Below are 16,198 nucleotides of genomic sequence, written 5' to 3' on the forward strand. Positions count from 1 at the left end.
TCTTGACACCGCTGATTTTGATAAGTAGTGTGTGGAGTCTGGGTAACACTCTTACTGTGTGTCTCATTCTTTCTTTTAGTTATCTTAATGTTATATCTTAGATAAGTCATTTGAAGTTAAGTTTGATAAATTAGTGGATACACTGTACAATGTTGCAGTATAATAATGCCAATGCAGTCATAGTTTAAATGATTCATTCCTTAAAGTGGGTGGGGAAGATGCACAACTAGTAAATAGCAGGTTAAGATATATAAAGGGTCCCTACTATAATATAAGTTACAGACTTTTTTCCTGTCAAATATGATTAGGTCAGTGCCACAAGGTTACATTGATTTGTGATCTAGAGTTTAGCGCGGACATGCCGCTCACACGAACCGTTTGCTTGCAGCCTGCCAACCCTTTATCTGTGTGGTTTTGTGTACATCATTTTCGTGACTGACTGAGGTTGCAGTCCAGGATGATGTAAGCCTGTGTTAATTCAGTGTGGACAGTACAGGCTTTGTTCTGTGCCCTTTGGTGCTGCGCTAGAGCTGTGCAGGGCTCGCCTATGTGACCTCTATCATTGTTGCACGATGTGAATTTGAAGCTTTGTTTTGCTGCTACAGTTGAATAAAAAAGGGGGGGGGGGGGGGGGGGGTCGTGTTAGCTGGGAAAGAGGAGGCTTTCCATTTGAATGTTCTTCTTCTAACTTGAATTTTTGCATCCATCATTAAGTTGTTTATTTTCCTTAGTACTCCTGTGACATAATTATCCTGGTAAAGGTTTTATTCAAACATGCAGCAGACCTGCTGAAAAAGCCTAACTATTTACTTTAATCTTTTCTTTAAAGCGTTTCAAAGATTTGCGAAATGCAAAGGAAGGGCAAGAAGTAGCAGACAGTCTTTGATGTTTCCGCTGCCTTGGTATTGTGTGTCATTACAAAATGAGATCTAGACAAAGATTTTCACCTTACCCTTTAGTGAAGATGAGATATTTGTTGAGGAAGCCTTTGTGGTTAGACATAATCAGCATTTTCACAGTCTCCAACAATAATCTAAAACCACAGGTATACTTAACACAGGATGAGGAGAGGCAGAACTTACTTCTAGCTCAATTTCCTGACCTATTTGTGGTGCATTACTGGCATTATACAGCAGTAGCAGAAGTACAGAATCACACACAAACTGACTTTTTGTTTGCATGCTTTTGTCGAAATTTAATGTATTTCAATATATATATATATATATATATATATATATATATATATATTAATGTATTTCAATATATATATATATATATATATATATATATATATATATATATATATATATATATATATATATATATATATATATATATGATGTGGAAGAAAACAATAGCTTAATATCTTTTTGTTCTCTTTGTAGGTCACAGAAACAACAAACTCACATTTCATCCAACCAGCATGAATTCACTTCCTGTTTCAACTGAATAAGTGCAAACCCACAGACTTCATTTAACTGCAAACCCTCAGACTATCCCACATAGACACCCCTGACCACCATACTGTAACGCTACCCCGGCCCCTGAAAGGACAGCTTCATTAGCCCGTCCACCCACCCAATTAGGAGCCAGATGGCGCTTCTGGCCAATCAAATCATGGATGCAAGGATTCTCAGCAGCATGAATGGAAGAGTGGAGCTTTCCCAGTTCCTGAGAGTCACAAGTCAGAGCATTGTCTCACAGGTAAACTCTAACCAGGATGACAACCGTAAGAACAGGAAGTATCCCTGCCCATTGTGTGGAAAGCGCTTCCGCTTCAACAGCATCCTTTCCCTTCACATGCGCACTCACACAGGTGAGAAGCCTTTCAAATGTCCATACTGCGACCACAGGGCTGCCCAGAAAGGCAACCTGAAGATACACCTCCGTACGCACAAGCAAGGCATTCTGGGAAAAGGCCGCGGGAGGATAAGGGAGGAGAACAGGCTGCTTCATGAGCTTGAGGAAAGAGCGATACTCAGAGATAGGCAGATGCGAGCTGGTCATGTCAGTCAACAGCAGCAGCAAACAGCTAATATAAACCAACTTCAACAGCTCCTGCCACAGACTGCCCCAGCACAGCCTCAGTTCCTAAATAACACCAGTGCAGCAGACAGCCAGCCACATGCATCCACCTCTCCAAAGGTGTCTACAATCCAGGAGGAGCCCAACCAGCCTCAAAGCACGGGCTTCCGCTGCTCATTCTGTAAGGGAAAGTTCAGGAAGCAGCAGGAGCTAGAGCGCCACATCAGGATCCTGCACAAACCCTACAAGTGCACTCTGTGTGAGTTTGCTGCCTCACACGAGGAGGAGCTCATCGGCCATGTCGAAATGACTCATATAACTGCTGAGTCAGGCTCAGGACAGAAGCCTACAATGGGGGCTTGTGACAAAGGGAAGCCCGTTGGTGAATTTCCCTGTGAGGTGTGTGGCCAGACCTTCAGCCAGGCCTGGTTCCTGAAAGGTCACATGAGAAAACACAAAGACTCTTTCGAGCACTGTTGTCAAATCTGTGGCCGGCGTTTCAAGGAACCCTGGTTCCTCAAGAACCACATGAAGGTTCACCTGAATAAGCTGGCTGTTAAGAGCAATCTCCCCACTGAGCGTGACTCCTCCATTGACATTAGCAGCCTAGCACAAGACCATCAGAGTAACCTCTACTCCCAGTACATCTCCCGCATTCACAACAGGTTCCTTATGGCTGACAGAGCTGACCAGCCAGATTATAACCAGTTGATGGCCACAGCGGGTGTCGACATGAAGGTCAGAGAGATGTTAGGGAGGATGATTTCTTCAGGCCCAGGTGGTCTGACAGATGCAGAGAGCTCTATTTTGTTGGGCTTGAATCATCTTCACCCTCCACTGAGCTCCACTAGCATGGAATATCTGCAAAAAGTCATATCTAACCGAGATCCTCTCAAAAGCAGCAGCAGTTACTCAGGCTGGCAGGTCCTAGCATCAGGGTTGCCTATTGAACAGCGAATGTTCACCTCTAAAGACCAACAGCAGGAGCAGTGCTCCTCCTACTTGCCTGACAGATGCCTCCCTGTAGATGATGGGAAACTGTGTCTCAGTGACCAAGAAACCAAGGCCATCAGCAGACCTGGGAGCCCAGGCAGCATGAGTCATCATGGGCCAACGGAGATGATCACAGAAACAGGGAGCTCCCAGTCTGGCAGTGCCCCAGACCATCGACCACAATCTTCCTCTCCAGCTACAGGTAATTCAATCAAGGAATTTTATCCCCTTTTATCTTCATTTACAGCTTTGTATATAAAATCAGTGACTAAACCGGATTTATAGTTTAAAAATTCTGGTCCTGTCTCTTTAACAAAAAATCTGAAAGCCAAGTAACAAAAGAATCTGAAGAAGTAAAAGTCATACTCTTATGCTAAGGACAATTTATTCAAAAAAATAGCATGCTAACTTCAGAAAGATGGGATAGTGTGCACAGTAAAAAAACACCAAAAAAACCAAACAAAACAAAAAACAACAGCAGACCAAACAGAGCCAAAACCCATAATACATTATAATATATTGTGTAAAATATTTCTACACACTATAAAGGTGATGATATTAGGATTCAGGATTCATTACAGTATCTCAGTTCTTTAACATTTGCTTTTTTCTTTTTTAAATAGTTTTGTAGTGACAGCTGTGCCATTGTCTTTCTTCCCACTTTGAGTAGGTGGACATGAAGCACGGGGTCAGCAACACCAACACAGATATTATCATCCACAAGGACTTTGTCTTCCTTTTAAAGATAATGGCATCATGTTGAATTGTAGGGATAATTAGTACCCTCTATTTTATATCCGTCACATCCCCACCCCTTGCCTACGGGGGCACAAGATGTTAATGCATGCCATCTGGTGTTTTTAATGATTTGATATATACCACCCAGTGATTTTTATGATTTGATCTACCACCTGGTATTTTTATTGATAGTCTTCTGTTCCACCTGGTGATTTGGATGATTCGGCTCTATGGGTAAATGCCTTTCTTGTCATGGCATCCTGCTAACATGTTATCATGAGCCTAAATTACTGCTTTAACAGTGTTGTTAAGAGAAGAGAAGAAAAGATGAATTCAAACTTTGTTCGCTTTCTTCTTGGCTTGTATTTGTTTTCTTACAGTGTTGCAGTGCTGCTGTCATATGTATATCTGAGTCTGAGGCACTCTTGTGGGGTTTGATCCAGTATCCTCTTAAATGATGGCCGTATAGCAGAGATAAATGGATCAGGTCTAATCTCATTAGATGTTTTGTTTTTATATTGTACGCACATACTGGTATCTGCATATTTACATGTAAATGGTTGCAGTTTATGTCCAAATCCCTCTCCGGTTGCTCTTTAAGAAACATATTCAAGCTCTGTTGTTTTTAGTTTCCCTCTTCTCCCCTATCTCCAAGACCATACGGTGTCACTTCCAGAAACATTTATGATAGTTGGCTAGCTGAGGATTTGAGTGTGCACAGTTCTGGGATGGCACATTCAGTATCAGACTCTAATTTCAGTCAATATTAAGCATGGAAACTAATTCATTGTAAAGGTCAGGCGTCATTGCTTTAGTCAATGATGGATCCGGCAGGCTCTCTCTCTCCCTCTCTCCTCCTCTCTTCTCTGTTCTTAGTCCTGTGTAATGGTAGACTCACTCTGGGGGCTTAGCACCGCATTGTTTAGCTCTGACAATATATCCCAGAGACCTCTGCAGCTGCTCCCTGCGCTCACAATGACAGATTAATTAACACAATCACACGCTGCTGGCCCTGGCTCAACGCACAGGTCTGCTGCGGGACAGATAGGTAAATCCTACACATATGGAGAATACGCACCACTTGATGAGGGTTTAATAACAGGGATAAGTTTTTTCGGAGGTGGGGGGTTGTAACTGATCAAGTCTGTCTGTCTCGATGGTTGGACATGGGAGGAAGAGAGAAGAAGAGAGTGAGTGTTTTCTAATTCAGGAGAGCGGAGATGCTGAAGAAGAATTACCACTGCCAGATGTTCAGCTTGAGGAACATTGATTAGTCCAGAATTACTGGCTGCATTATTCATAGTCAGCCTATGGTGGTCATGAAGTTATTGATGTTCTCAATATGGATAGCAAATATAGTACAGTCATGGCTGTCAGAGTGAGAGACGGCTCCTTTGCTTGCTTCATCCAGATACAGTGCTCGATTTAGATTTTTCACTACAAATACCCAGCATCTTAAATTAGAAATCCTACTTTGATTTCAATAGGAGGCGTGTTATGAATTACTTCTCTCAATATCTAATCAGGACAGATTTGAAAATGCACTTGACTTTAATTATAATTTCAGATTAAGAATAACGACTCTTCCTAAAATGATAAACTCGTAAAGGGTACACGCTGCAGGCCTCTGACCTACATTGGACCAGTTAGATTCCAGATCTGAATAAAAACATGCCTAACAAACATAAAGTGCTCTGACAGTTATTAATTAGGCCCATTCAATACTCTTAACCTCAAGGTCAATGAGCAGACACCATGTAATGATGCTGTCTCCACATGTGTTTTGTCCCTTATTCCCTGCTTTTATGCTACTTTTACTGTAAGCATTACAGCCGAGAGTGCCTGAAGTGATAAGCGTCTGTAAAACCGTGAGTGGTAATATGAGCTCTGGTTTACCCAGAAACACAGATAAAGAACAGAATATCACTTTTCATTTGCCTGTTCCAGTTACATTAGTCCATTCTTTAGTCAGTAAAAGCATCTTTTAACTAAACACTTCCTTATCTGTCCTGGCTTAACAAATTCTGCTCTTATTCAGAGATCAGAGTTAGTCTGACTGGTTTGTCTAAACTGATTACCTGTTGGCTTTTCTGTCTCCTTCTCACTTCTGTCTTTTAATCCTCTTTTTAATTATTATTGCAGTTATGAGGCTCAAATTAAGCTCAAAATGCTTGTTTTCCTAGCATGCAGATAAAAAGATTTACCCAGGGAGTTCTGAACACCTGCCTTGAAATATTGTTCCACCGTCTCCTGAATGCCATTTGGCTTAATTGACTTGGAAACGTCCCAAATGCGTCATTGACTATGTGGTCTAATTAATATTAATAATATATGCTATTATAAACATCAAAGAACATCTGGTGCCCCTGTTTTTCTCACCAGTCTTGTGTGTGACTCTCACTCTGTTTCATCTTAAACCAAACCAGCCACTATGCATCTCAGTTTTGCATTTCAGGTGCTTGATTACATATATACAGAAAGAGCCAAAGCCCCACCATATACAGAGTTTGATATGTACAATATAACTGCCAAATGCCTGTGTAAGCATATAGTATGTGAGTTCGTGATTGCATTGACGGTGATATATGGTTGTAAATCTTAAAGCCTATTTCCATATGAAATGAATCACTTGTCCAAACCCAGCTGCATGTTTTTTTTTTTTCATAGACACGGCTCACTTGAGGCATTTATTTATTTATTTACCTTTTTTCCCCCCTCCGCCTTGCACATCCAGTAAGGGCGGACAACTCACACGCATCACTTCATTAGATGCTCTGTGTTAGGTGAGAGAGGCTGGGGTTTGTAATGATGCAGTAATTGGAGTTTTGGTTGATAAATCTAAGCTCTAAAATTACTCCCCTCACATAATGTGAGCCTCGGCACTGTAAGTAAATCTTAAACTGATTAAGTTAGCATGAACCAGGCAATCACAAAGATGGCACCCATCCAAAGGAAGAGAAAAGAGGCAGAGTCTTCAGTCTTTGTGTTGTTTTTTCTTCTTTTTTTTTTAACCGCTCACATGTAGGCTGGCAAATGGGTTTAGGAAGGTCCATGCTGAAAGATGAGGTCAGATATATGTGTTTTCTGCGTTTGGAGCTGGCCGGTAATGTCATCGTAATTTAAGCCACAGAATAATTGAGATATATAGCATGTCTGAAAGACTTCCATTAAGCTGTTTGGATTTTGTATGTGTGTGTGTGTGTGCGTGTATATTACTGGAGACAAGGGTGTGGCACAGTTAAAATCTCTTTCCCGCTCCTGCACACCAATGAACGACACTATGTACATGAAGTGTACGCAGACATTAAATCAAACATACTGTACACACACACACACACACATATATACAAAAGCAGTGCAAAGATGGAGGAGAGGGCTGACTTTACTTCAAGGACATGAATTTTCCATTTCAGCTGTGACTTTTCAATTTCATTAGGTAGAGCTCTATTTAATTAATATGTGGATGTGATTTTACGGTTTTGTAAATTGTAACAGTGAAAAACAGCCCTGCTTTTTTTTTACTACCATTCAGCTCACAATGGTGGTTTTTCTATTAAAGTTGGAAACAAAGTAAAGTACAGATCATTAGATTTAGATTTACCTCAGAGAATTACCTCAGGGTCAGATCTTGAGGTGTATGAAATTGATATTTCTCTGGCGGGGATGAATCACTGTTGTAACTCAGATATTAGTCCATTAAGAAGAACAATAAGGCATCAATATGCATAGAATTAAATTAATGGTGGTGGGTTTATCTCCCTATCCCAGCCGCATCCCTAAAAGACACAGTATAATGTATGACCTGACCTTCAAATGCCAGGAGAGTGTTGGGCAATAAACTGCCAATATTTGTGGCTTAATGGCGTTGGATGACTTTTACTGTAATTGGAATGGCAGCGAAACAGCTGGGCTGTTTAAAGACAGTGCAAGGCAGAGGTCTCAGACAATCACTAACTCAAAATGGTCACAGGGAGTGTGTTTAACCCTGGAGGGTGTTTCTGTGATAGCTATGAGGATTAAACTCAAGGTAAACAGAGGGAAGGAGACATTTAAATTACCTTTAATTAAAAGTTATGCTGTGCAGGATCAAATCATCTATCCAGATGGGTATTATTCACCGACTAAAAAGAGAAAAATTACCCTTTGTCATTCTCCACAATAATACACTTTGTACTTTTTGAATTATGTTCCCAGCGTACCATTTTTCAAGTATGAAGCAAAAATAAACTCAGCTACAGTACATGGCATGGTTAATCAGAACTGCTCACATGTTGGACTTCGTTAGTTTTGACTGGGAAACCCACTTACTGGTTTTGATGGAATGAGGTTCTTGTCTACAACATCTGCCTTGTTCTAGTTGCTTTACAATTTGACTGTTTATTATTTCTGGAAGAATCTTGTTTGGTGTTAACATCTTTGGGTGTATTTATTGCACATGGTGGTGGCGTCCATACTGTAAAATGATGGATCACTGGAGCTGAAAGCTGATTACAAGCTTGATTTACTGCAGGGCAGCACTTAAATCATTCAACTCAGCCTGGTGTGGGATTGCAACATTTTTCATGTTTAGACAACTGTTGTTGGTACATACTTTTCTCAGAACAAAATGCTCTGTATGCCTCATATACACATAGTTTCCTAATCTGATTTAGTCGTGTGTTTTTTTCCCCACTGTTATTGTCTGTGTTAGGTGAGAAAGTCTACAGGTGTCCGGTCTCCAGCGACTACACCGCTGCACAGACTGCCTCCCTTGGCTTCCATCTGGACCGCTACCACTTCCCTCACTGGCAGAACAACAGGGATCTTTCTTCTCCACTGCAACCCAGCAGCAGCAGCAGCTCAAGCCCCAACCCTAAGCTCAGACCCAGATCCAGAGAGGACTGGAGCCCAGCTGCTGGTCAGTACCTCAGCCTGGAAAATCACAGTGAAAGTACCCTGCTCATCAACAAGCAGTCCGACCTTGCTGACAAAGACGCAGGTGTGGATGGCTCCTTACCTGGTCAAACCCGGAAGTCCCAGTATGAGCCTTTGGATTTGTCTGTCAGACCAGAGTCGGTGTCATCTCATTCAGCCATGTCTCCTGCTGTATTGGTACAGATGCCTGGCGTTTATAGCAATGGACTGTCCTCCTCCATTAACCGCCGGCTACAAAGTTACTCCAATGCACCAGCTGAACTCAGTGTGAAACCTGCCTGTCAGTGTGACCTTTTGGTGCAGGGAACAAAAGAAGAGATGAACACACAGAACACAAGCTCCACAGGTCATGATGGTGAAGGTGAATTTGAGAAATTTGAGCAAGGGAGGGAGGACAAAAATGACAACGCTGCCAAGTGGAAGCTGCTGAAAAATAACATACTCGAGTCAAAAGAGCCAGGACATACCAGTGCTGATTTTGAGGGTCCTGGGTCTGAGAAGATGCAAGACAAGCCTGGACAGTGGGGCAGAGCTGTGGATGGATCCCCCATCTCCCCGCTGGAGAGCTTGACCCCAGGACAGGCTGATTCACTCCAGCACCAGGGCGGCCTGCTCTCCTTCCTCAGAACACAGGGGAACCTGAACACACCTGCCGGTACACCCAAAGCCAGTCTAAACGGCGGGGGGAACATGGAGCATGATGTTACATCAGGTGTGTATATAAGCTTATGTATTATATACTATGAATGCAGCTATCACTGGCTGATGCTGTCTGAAAAATATGAAGGTATACATTGCCACCTAGTGGACAAATACTGCTTGGACCTCATCTTGTTATCCACAAACAGATGCTTTACAGCACATTTTCTATATGATGGAGTATAACAATATTATAACTCTATAGTTTATCTTTTTCTGTACTTAAGCAACTGACAGCTTTTAGGTTTTGTACTAACTCGTGACATTGTCAGTTCCAAGGTTCCTGCTACAGTATGCCAAAAAAAAGTTTTTGGCTGTGTATCAGCCCTCATCACCTGACAGCGGAAGTGTGAAGAGTGTGACTGTGAGTGTGCGACTGAATCACGCCAATTATGAACAACACGCTTCCTTTATACTTATAGCACTCGAGTTTTTTTTTTCCCTTTCTTGCCAGATCTTATCTCTGATCTCAAATAAGGGCTAAAGAAGACACAGGTGTGTGGCACTGATTACCCCTACACTTTAAAGGATGATATAATCTCCTCGTGTGATAGGTTACAAATCGCCAAGCCAACGGAGCCCACTGATGGAGAGGCTTAAGCTCTTGTGCTGGTGTGATATGCTTGCTGAGTGCAGATTTAATAATGCTGTCTCTCAGGAGAGGGAATCCAACAGCTGGGGTCTTTGATATGCATGTATTATGAGTGCAACATGATACACCTTCCCTCTGATCCCCCTCTTATTCAGAAACTCAATATGTTCATGTGAAAGACAGGAAAGTGCCTGTCAACTCCATTAGGGATTAACATCTGTTCCCTTTCTTTATGATTCTAACAGCAAGATGTAGTTTTCTATTTGATTGTACAGATGGTTATTATAATATGCCGAAAAGCAACCCCTCCTCCTCACCTCCTGTCATAGCCATCACACTGTTCTTTTTTTTCTGTGCATAAGCCAATACAATGAAAAATTATGTTGGATGTAAACATTTTAAATGATCTGTAAATCCTTTTTTTAATCATTCATGTGCAGCGTAATTCCACTGTTGCTTTTGTTTCAGCAATCTGATCAATGCAATGACTTGTCAAGCCTCCATATTTTTTTCGCCTCCCTTAGGAAGTAGATGTCAAAGACACAATAAACACCTGTCAGTCAAACTGGACATGGAGATGGGTAACTGACATTGAGAGTCCACCGAGTGTCCTCTAAAAGTGAGCTAAGCAGGTGGCCCGCCAGTCTGTCCTGTCTGCAGTGCTGACCAGGTGGCTTTGTCATGGGGCTGTCTCCTGTTGCCCCCATCCTCTCCATACTGTATGGCACGTCGAGTGGCATGGTGACATATTGCTGGGCAGTTTGGACATGGAGTGATGTGTTTGTGATGACAGTACAGGTCGGCTCCAATGTGCCAGCAGTGGTAATTGGCCAGATGGTGACCTCTGGTTGAACCTGTCTGCATGCTCATTAGTCTCACTGAGCCCTCCCTTGTGTTTTAAAGATTGTCTCACCGTCTGCACTGCTTTGACTGCGCCACTAGATGGCAACATTTACCACTCTAACAGTAGAGGTGCAGCATAGTTTCAGAATATCTCCCCACCAGGTGTTGTGACATACATTCATATTTTATAAGCACAATTAGGACAACTATTTTTGAAAACGCTGACATATTATACAATGGATGCCTAGAGCTTTTAGATCTGACTTTAGAGAAGTTAACTAGTTAACTCAATTGACTGTCTCTTTCTTCCGTGACATCAGATCAGGCCTCTCAGACGCATGAGAACAAGTGAATATGAGAAGATCGATAAAGAAAGGATTAAGAATGAAAAACCATGGAGGATGGAGAGAAAGAAAAGGTCCCTGATTTGAAAGGTTGAAAGGGGTGAGTCATTATCTCATTGTCTGACCTCTGTATACCCTCCGTGGAGAGGGTGACAGAGAGCGAGAGAAAAGGAGCGAGAAAGATCACCATAGATGGAGATAGATGGAGCGACAGCGAGGTGAAAGAGGAGCGGTACTGCGGCTGTCTCCATGAGCAGATGTCGTTTGAGGGCAGCGAGAGGGCAGCGCGGCCTGCCTTTGTGCCGTGCTTCTCCCCATAGAGATAATGAAGGGTGGAGCACTGGGAAGGATGTGCAGTCATCACTCACTGTCTGTGTGCCATCAGAGCTCAGCCCTGTGTCATCCGTCACCATTCAGCTCCTCTGGCCCCCGTCGGCCCCGCCACTGTCATCATGGTCATTATCTCAGCCTGTGACACACAACACACTCTCACCACACACACAAACACGTTGAATACATGCATGCAGGTGCAAAGAAACACACACACACACATATTTGTATATATATGAGTGTGTTTGTGTAAAATCACATGCAAATATACATGCAGACAGGGCAGGATATGCTTTGATATATGATGGTCCTTGTCCCTGTGCAATATTTGAGTCTACACAACTACGTAGAGAGAAATACATATTTAAAATATTTTTCTAATATTTTAAAACGTGTATTAGCATGATCTATACCAGTATGTTTTATGAATAGCATTGCATTTAAATCAGTAAGCATCTGAACAATGATTAAATATCTGAGGCCAACCTTTGCATTGTTTAAATACTAAATGTTAATTATGGTACTGAGTTTTCAGCCCCATTAAAAGACTTGTAATTAAAGAATAGTAGTAAGATATTTTATGAAATGCACTTTTTTCCAAGACCAAGAAGACAACCTTATACACCCTCATGTCTAATATAAGCGTATGTAAAAAATCCACCGGTCAAGGCATGACTTGTAACCATGGTAGCCAAAAAATGATGGAGAAGGTGTTGCATAATTGGGGCTTATCAGCATTACACATTGTTAAAAAAACTTCTCAACTTAACTAAGAAGTTTTGTTGTTTTTGTTTGATCAGATTTTTATTTTTTATTCAAGATGGGGAGATTTTATGTAATATCTATGAAATAAAAGCTAAGAAGATGGAGCAACGAGGCCCATGGTGGACAAAACAAACACAAAGCAAATAAAGTGTCAAGATAAAGTGAATATATAAACATGTATAAATAGGCTGTATATTGCAGTCTGTCATTAAAGTGCAACAACAGATCAGGGGGACACGAAAAAGAGAAAATGTATATTTTCCATTTACCCTAGCTTAAACCTAACCAGCTGGTTTTGATGATGAAGTGAAGAATAATGGCCCGAGAGGGAACTCCAGTCCTTCTGTGTGAAAGTCTGGGTTAATATTTTTATGTGCAGTGGTTTTAGTTTACAATTATAATTTTCACATTTCGTTGTCACTTGGTTTCCTTTCTTGTCATAACTATTATGATGAGTACAGTGTTACCAAGTATAGATGGGCAAAACACAAGTTTTAAGAAAAAAGAAATGTGCTTTCAGTCTATTGTCAACAGAGTCAGTCAGTAATCACTCATTCTGGGCATTTTTTATGTTTTTTTTTTAAGCACTTGCAGACCTCCACTTTTTCCTTCAACAACACACAATTCCACCCCTCTCATTTCCTGTTGAGCCTCTTGCATTTGTGTGCATTTGTGTACATGTATGTGTGTGTGTGTGAGTGGCTGGTCTGAAGCTGTGGCTTGAGAAGCCTGTGAATGGAGGATCATGTGGTGAAGAGATGGATGGCTCAGAGCCCACTGCTGTCTCCTCTAATTGTAAAATATTAGTTACATTAGACTCTGGCCTGTGATTAATGGAACTTATTTGGAGGTTGCCCTCTTTTGGACCTCCCCTCTCCTCTGTTGGGAGGAAAAAAAGGAGCTCAGGAAGACAAGGAGGACAGAAAGAAAGGCGATCACGGCAGAGGGGAGGGGGGCGCGCACATGCAGGGCAACAACCGACTAATGTGGACCTAAGACCTTTTCGCTTATTATTAACTGACTTTATGACAGAAATGTTCACATTGTCTGGGTGTGTTTTAGAATGATGAGGGAAATCTGTTTGTGTGTGGGATTTTTTATGATGATGAAATATGCAGGAAAGACAAGTGAGTCTAAGAAATCCCGCATTTCCATTTCCTGTTTTTCCTCCTTTCACTGATTGAAGCTAGAGGAAGTTGACAATAGACAGGTGGAGTTTAACACGCACCACAAACTGCTAGCTACCTGGGTTTTGACAAAGCTTTTCTTTTAGTATTGTTTCTTTCAGACAGCTCACACTTCTTCCCTCTCTCTATATACTACTCTTTCTCTCTCTCTCTCTCTCTCTCTCACACACACACACACACACACACACGCACACCCCTCTGTGCCATCCTGATGATATTCAGATGTGTCAGACCTTATCCTCTCTCTGACTGCTGTGCAAATGTGTGTGTGTGTTTGTGTGTCCTTACGGCCATCAGGTTATTATACACCAACAGATGGAGCATTACCTTTTATTGCTCACACCTTCTGTGAGTTTTCCCACTTTCCCCCCCAAAAAAACACCTTTTTTATGTAGATGCGAAAGTGAGTGTTCAGTCGCGTACAGCTGTCTCAGCTCTGATGAGGAGCATGATAGAGAGGAAGAGGCGAGGGCGGGGTGAAAAGACCGAGACAGCCCTTGGTTTTTGGGAAGTGATGTCAAATGACATCAGCACATAATGGTTTACTGTAACCATGAATCACAGAAAAACACATTGAAGTGTTCGACAGAGGGGAAAAGAGAAAGTCATTATATGAGGTAACATCTCAAAAATAGCACAGCAGTGAACAAGGACACATGGCTGTCTAGGTAGAAAGGTAAATGAGTCATCCAGCAGAGTTTTCGTTTTGATCTTAGCAACACCTTCAGGCTTTGGTGTCATAGTGATTTTCATTGAGGTCAGATTGAACGTCTGGAAGCTATTAACAGTACGCTTTGTAGTTTGTATCTTAAGGTACACTGTGTTCTGTGTCATGTAGGTTCACCTAATTTGTTGTGGAACTATGTAGCGGGCACTAAAGAGGAGGACAGACAGGAAGTTTTGGCATGCCTTGCCTCCCAGCTGCAGACGTCTGTCATTCCTCAGCTCAACACTTGTGTGCGTGTTTATTTATCTGCCTGCCTGCGTGTGTGTGAGAGCAGGAAATGTGTTATAATGAGCAAGAACTAGCTGGCCTTTCATAAAAACCTGTCAGCCTATGAAGTGTCATAGTGCTAAAGTGTAAATGATTATTAAGATGCCAAATTGATGTACTGTGCTTCATGTTTGCATTTTTCCTTTAGTGTATAATGAATCTGATGGGAACCTTGTTTGAACCCCAAATTGTGAACCTATAAATGTTGAGAGTGATTTCCTTCTTTCTGACAGTTAAGAGGCTTCCTGTCAAAGAGAAGGTCTCGCTCACCAACATCTGGCTACAGAATACATAGAAATGACCTGCCAACTATTATATTTAATATCCAGGAATACAAACGGATCAGAGAAAGCAGTATTATCCTATATTTATCTGTTCAGTCCTCTGCTTTGATTGGATTGGCTGAGTATGTGAGCTGGGACAAACTTTAAGTGTTGTGATCAACAAATTCACCCACAGGTATTGTGATTGATTTGCTCCTAAAAAACAAATTCACCAGGTGGTCATTTCAGGTCCTGCAGAGATTAAATAATTCAGTACCTCAGGATCAGCATTAAACCTGTGCCTTTGTGCTTTTCCTTTTGTGTCTCCCAGGCCGGAAGCCGTTCCAGTGCAGGTACTGCCCCTACAGCGCCTCCCAGAAGGGCAAACCTGAAGACCCACGTCCTCTGCGTCCACCGCAAGCCCTTCGACAACAGCCTCTACCCGGACCGTCGCCTCCGGCGCTCACATGCGCCCCAGATGCCCTCCAGATTGCCTCTGAGTATCACGGAAGACAACCGTGCACCAGGAAGAGACCAGATCGGCATGACATCGCTCTGTGAGACTTGATGCTGTCATGGCAACAGCAGATACAGACAGTTATGATTATTGTTTTAGCTTCAGTTCTAAGGGTTAGGATGATTGAATTGTTAAACAAAGAAGAAGAAAAAAAATACAACCAACCTTGATGTACATTCCAGTGTTTACTTGAAGAGCCACAGTACGTATTTATCTGTAGCAAAAGAAGCTGCCTATAATAATAATAAAGTCCATTGTGATGTGAAAGTGCAGAGAGGGTACTTAGTGCCGTTCATTTTGTCAAAAGTGTCCAAACAATTTGCTTGTGTTTACATGCATCTATCAGTCCAACACTTGTCTGGTAGGGAGAATGTACCGTGCCTGCCCACAGCACTTGTTCTTTCATCCAGTAAATACCCTGTGTTACATTTTGTAAATATCGCTCGATTTCCCTTCCAGTCCAGAAGTCTTGTCTATCTGTCAGGATATGGTGCCAGATGTTCAGGCTTTAATCGCGGCAGATGTAATGAAGTAGAATGTTGCACATCGGAGCTTCCATTTGTTCTGGATTCCACTCCAGGGAGAAAGCCTCTCTCACATATAATTATTGCCCATTAACTCCTATGCTTCATGCCCTCGTGCTGGAACAATGCTCAATTAAGGGGAACCAAGGAAATGGAAAAACTGCAGAGATTCATTGATAGTACATTCAAATGATTTTTTTCTACTTTTTTTTTTTTTTTAAATTGAGTGGAACCACCCATGTGTGTATATACCAGATCTGTCCACTAGCAGAACACAGGCCCAATCAACACAACTATTGTATGCTGCTGTTGCTGCGTATGGTAATTTTAGCATGATCTGAGCTCCCTCAGCCTCCTGTGCCAATAGTCTGCGTGTACACCCAGAGATCACCTTGGGCAGCTGTGTGCCTGTTCAGCCGGGGCCCTTGTAGCCACAGCGATGTGACTTTGACTGACAGTCGGCCTGACAA

The 16,198-nt window shown here is 42.1% G+C and overlaps 1 protein-coding gene across 1 annotated transcript; it reads left to right on the forward strand.

Annotated features, from left to right (window-relative positions):
* The first annotated feature begins 358 nt into the window (after positions 1 to 358).
* Positions 359 to 15,248, forward strand: LOC114437817 (zinc finger protein 536-like). The gene is made up of 4 exons (XM_028408749.1): positions 359 to 376; positions 1,552 to 3,220; positions 8,447 to 9,382; positions 15,019 to 15,248. The coding sequence occupies exons 1-4, from the start codon at positions 359 to 361 to the stop codon at positions 15,246 to 15,248; spliced, it is 2,853 nt and encodes a 950-aa protein (XP_028264550.1).
* The last annotated feature ends 950 nt before the right edge of the window (positions 15,249 to 16,198 follow it).

The sequence above is a fragment of the Parambassis ranga genome, chromosome 6 (assembly GCF_900634625.1).
Source record: "Parambassis ranga chromosome 6, fParRan2.1, whole genome shotgun sequence".
In the NCBI taxonomy this organism is placed as follows: domain Eukaryota; kingdom Metazoa; phylum Chordata; class Actinopteri; family Ambassidae; genus Parambassis; species Parambassis ranga.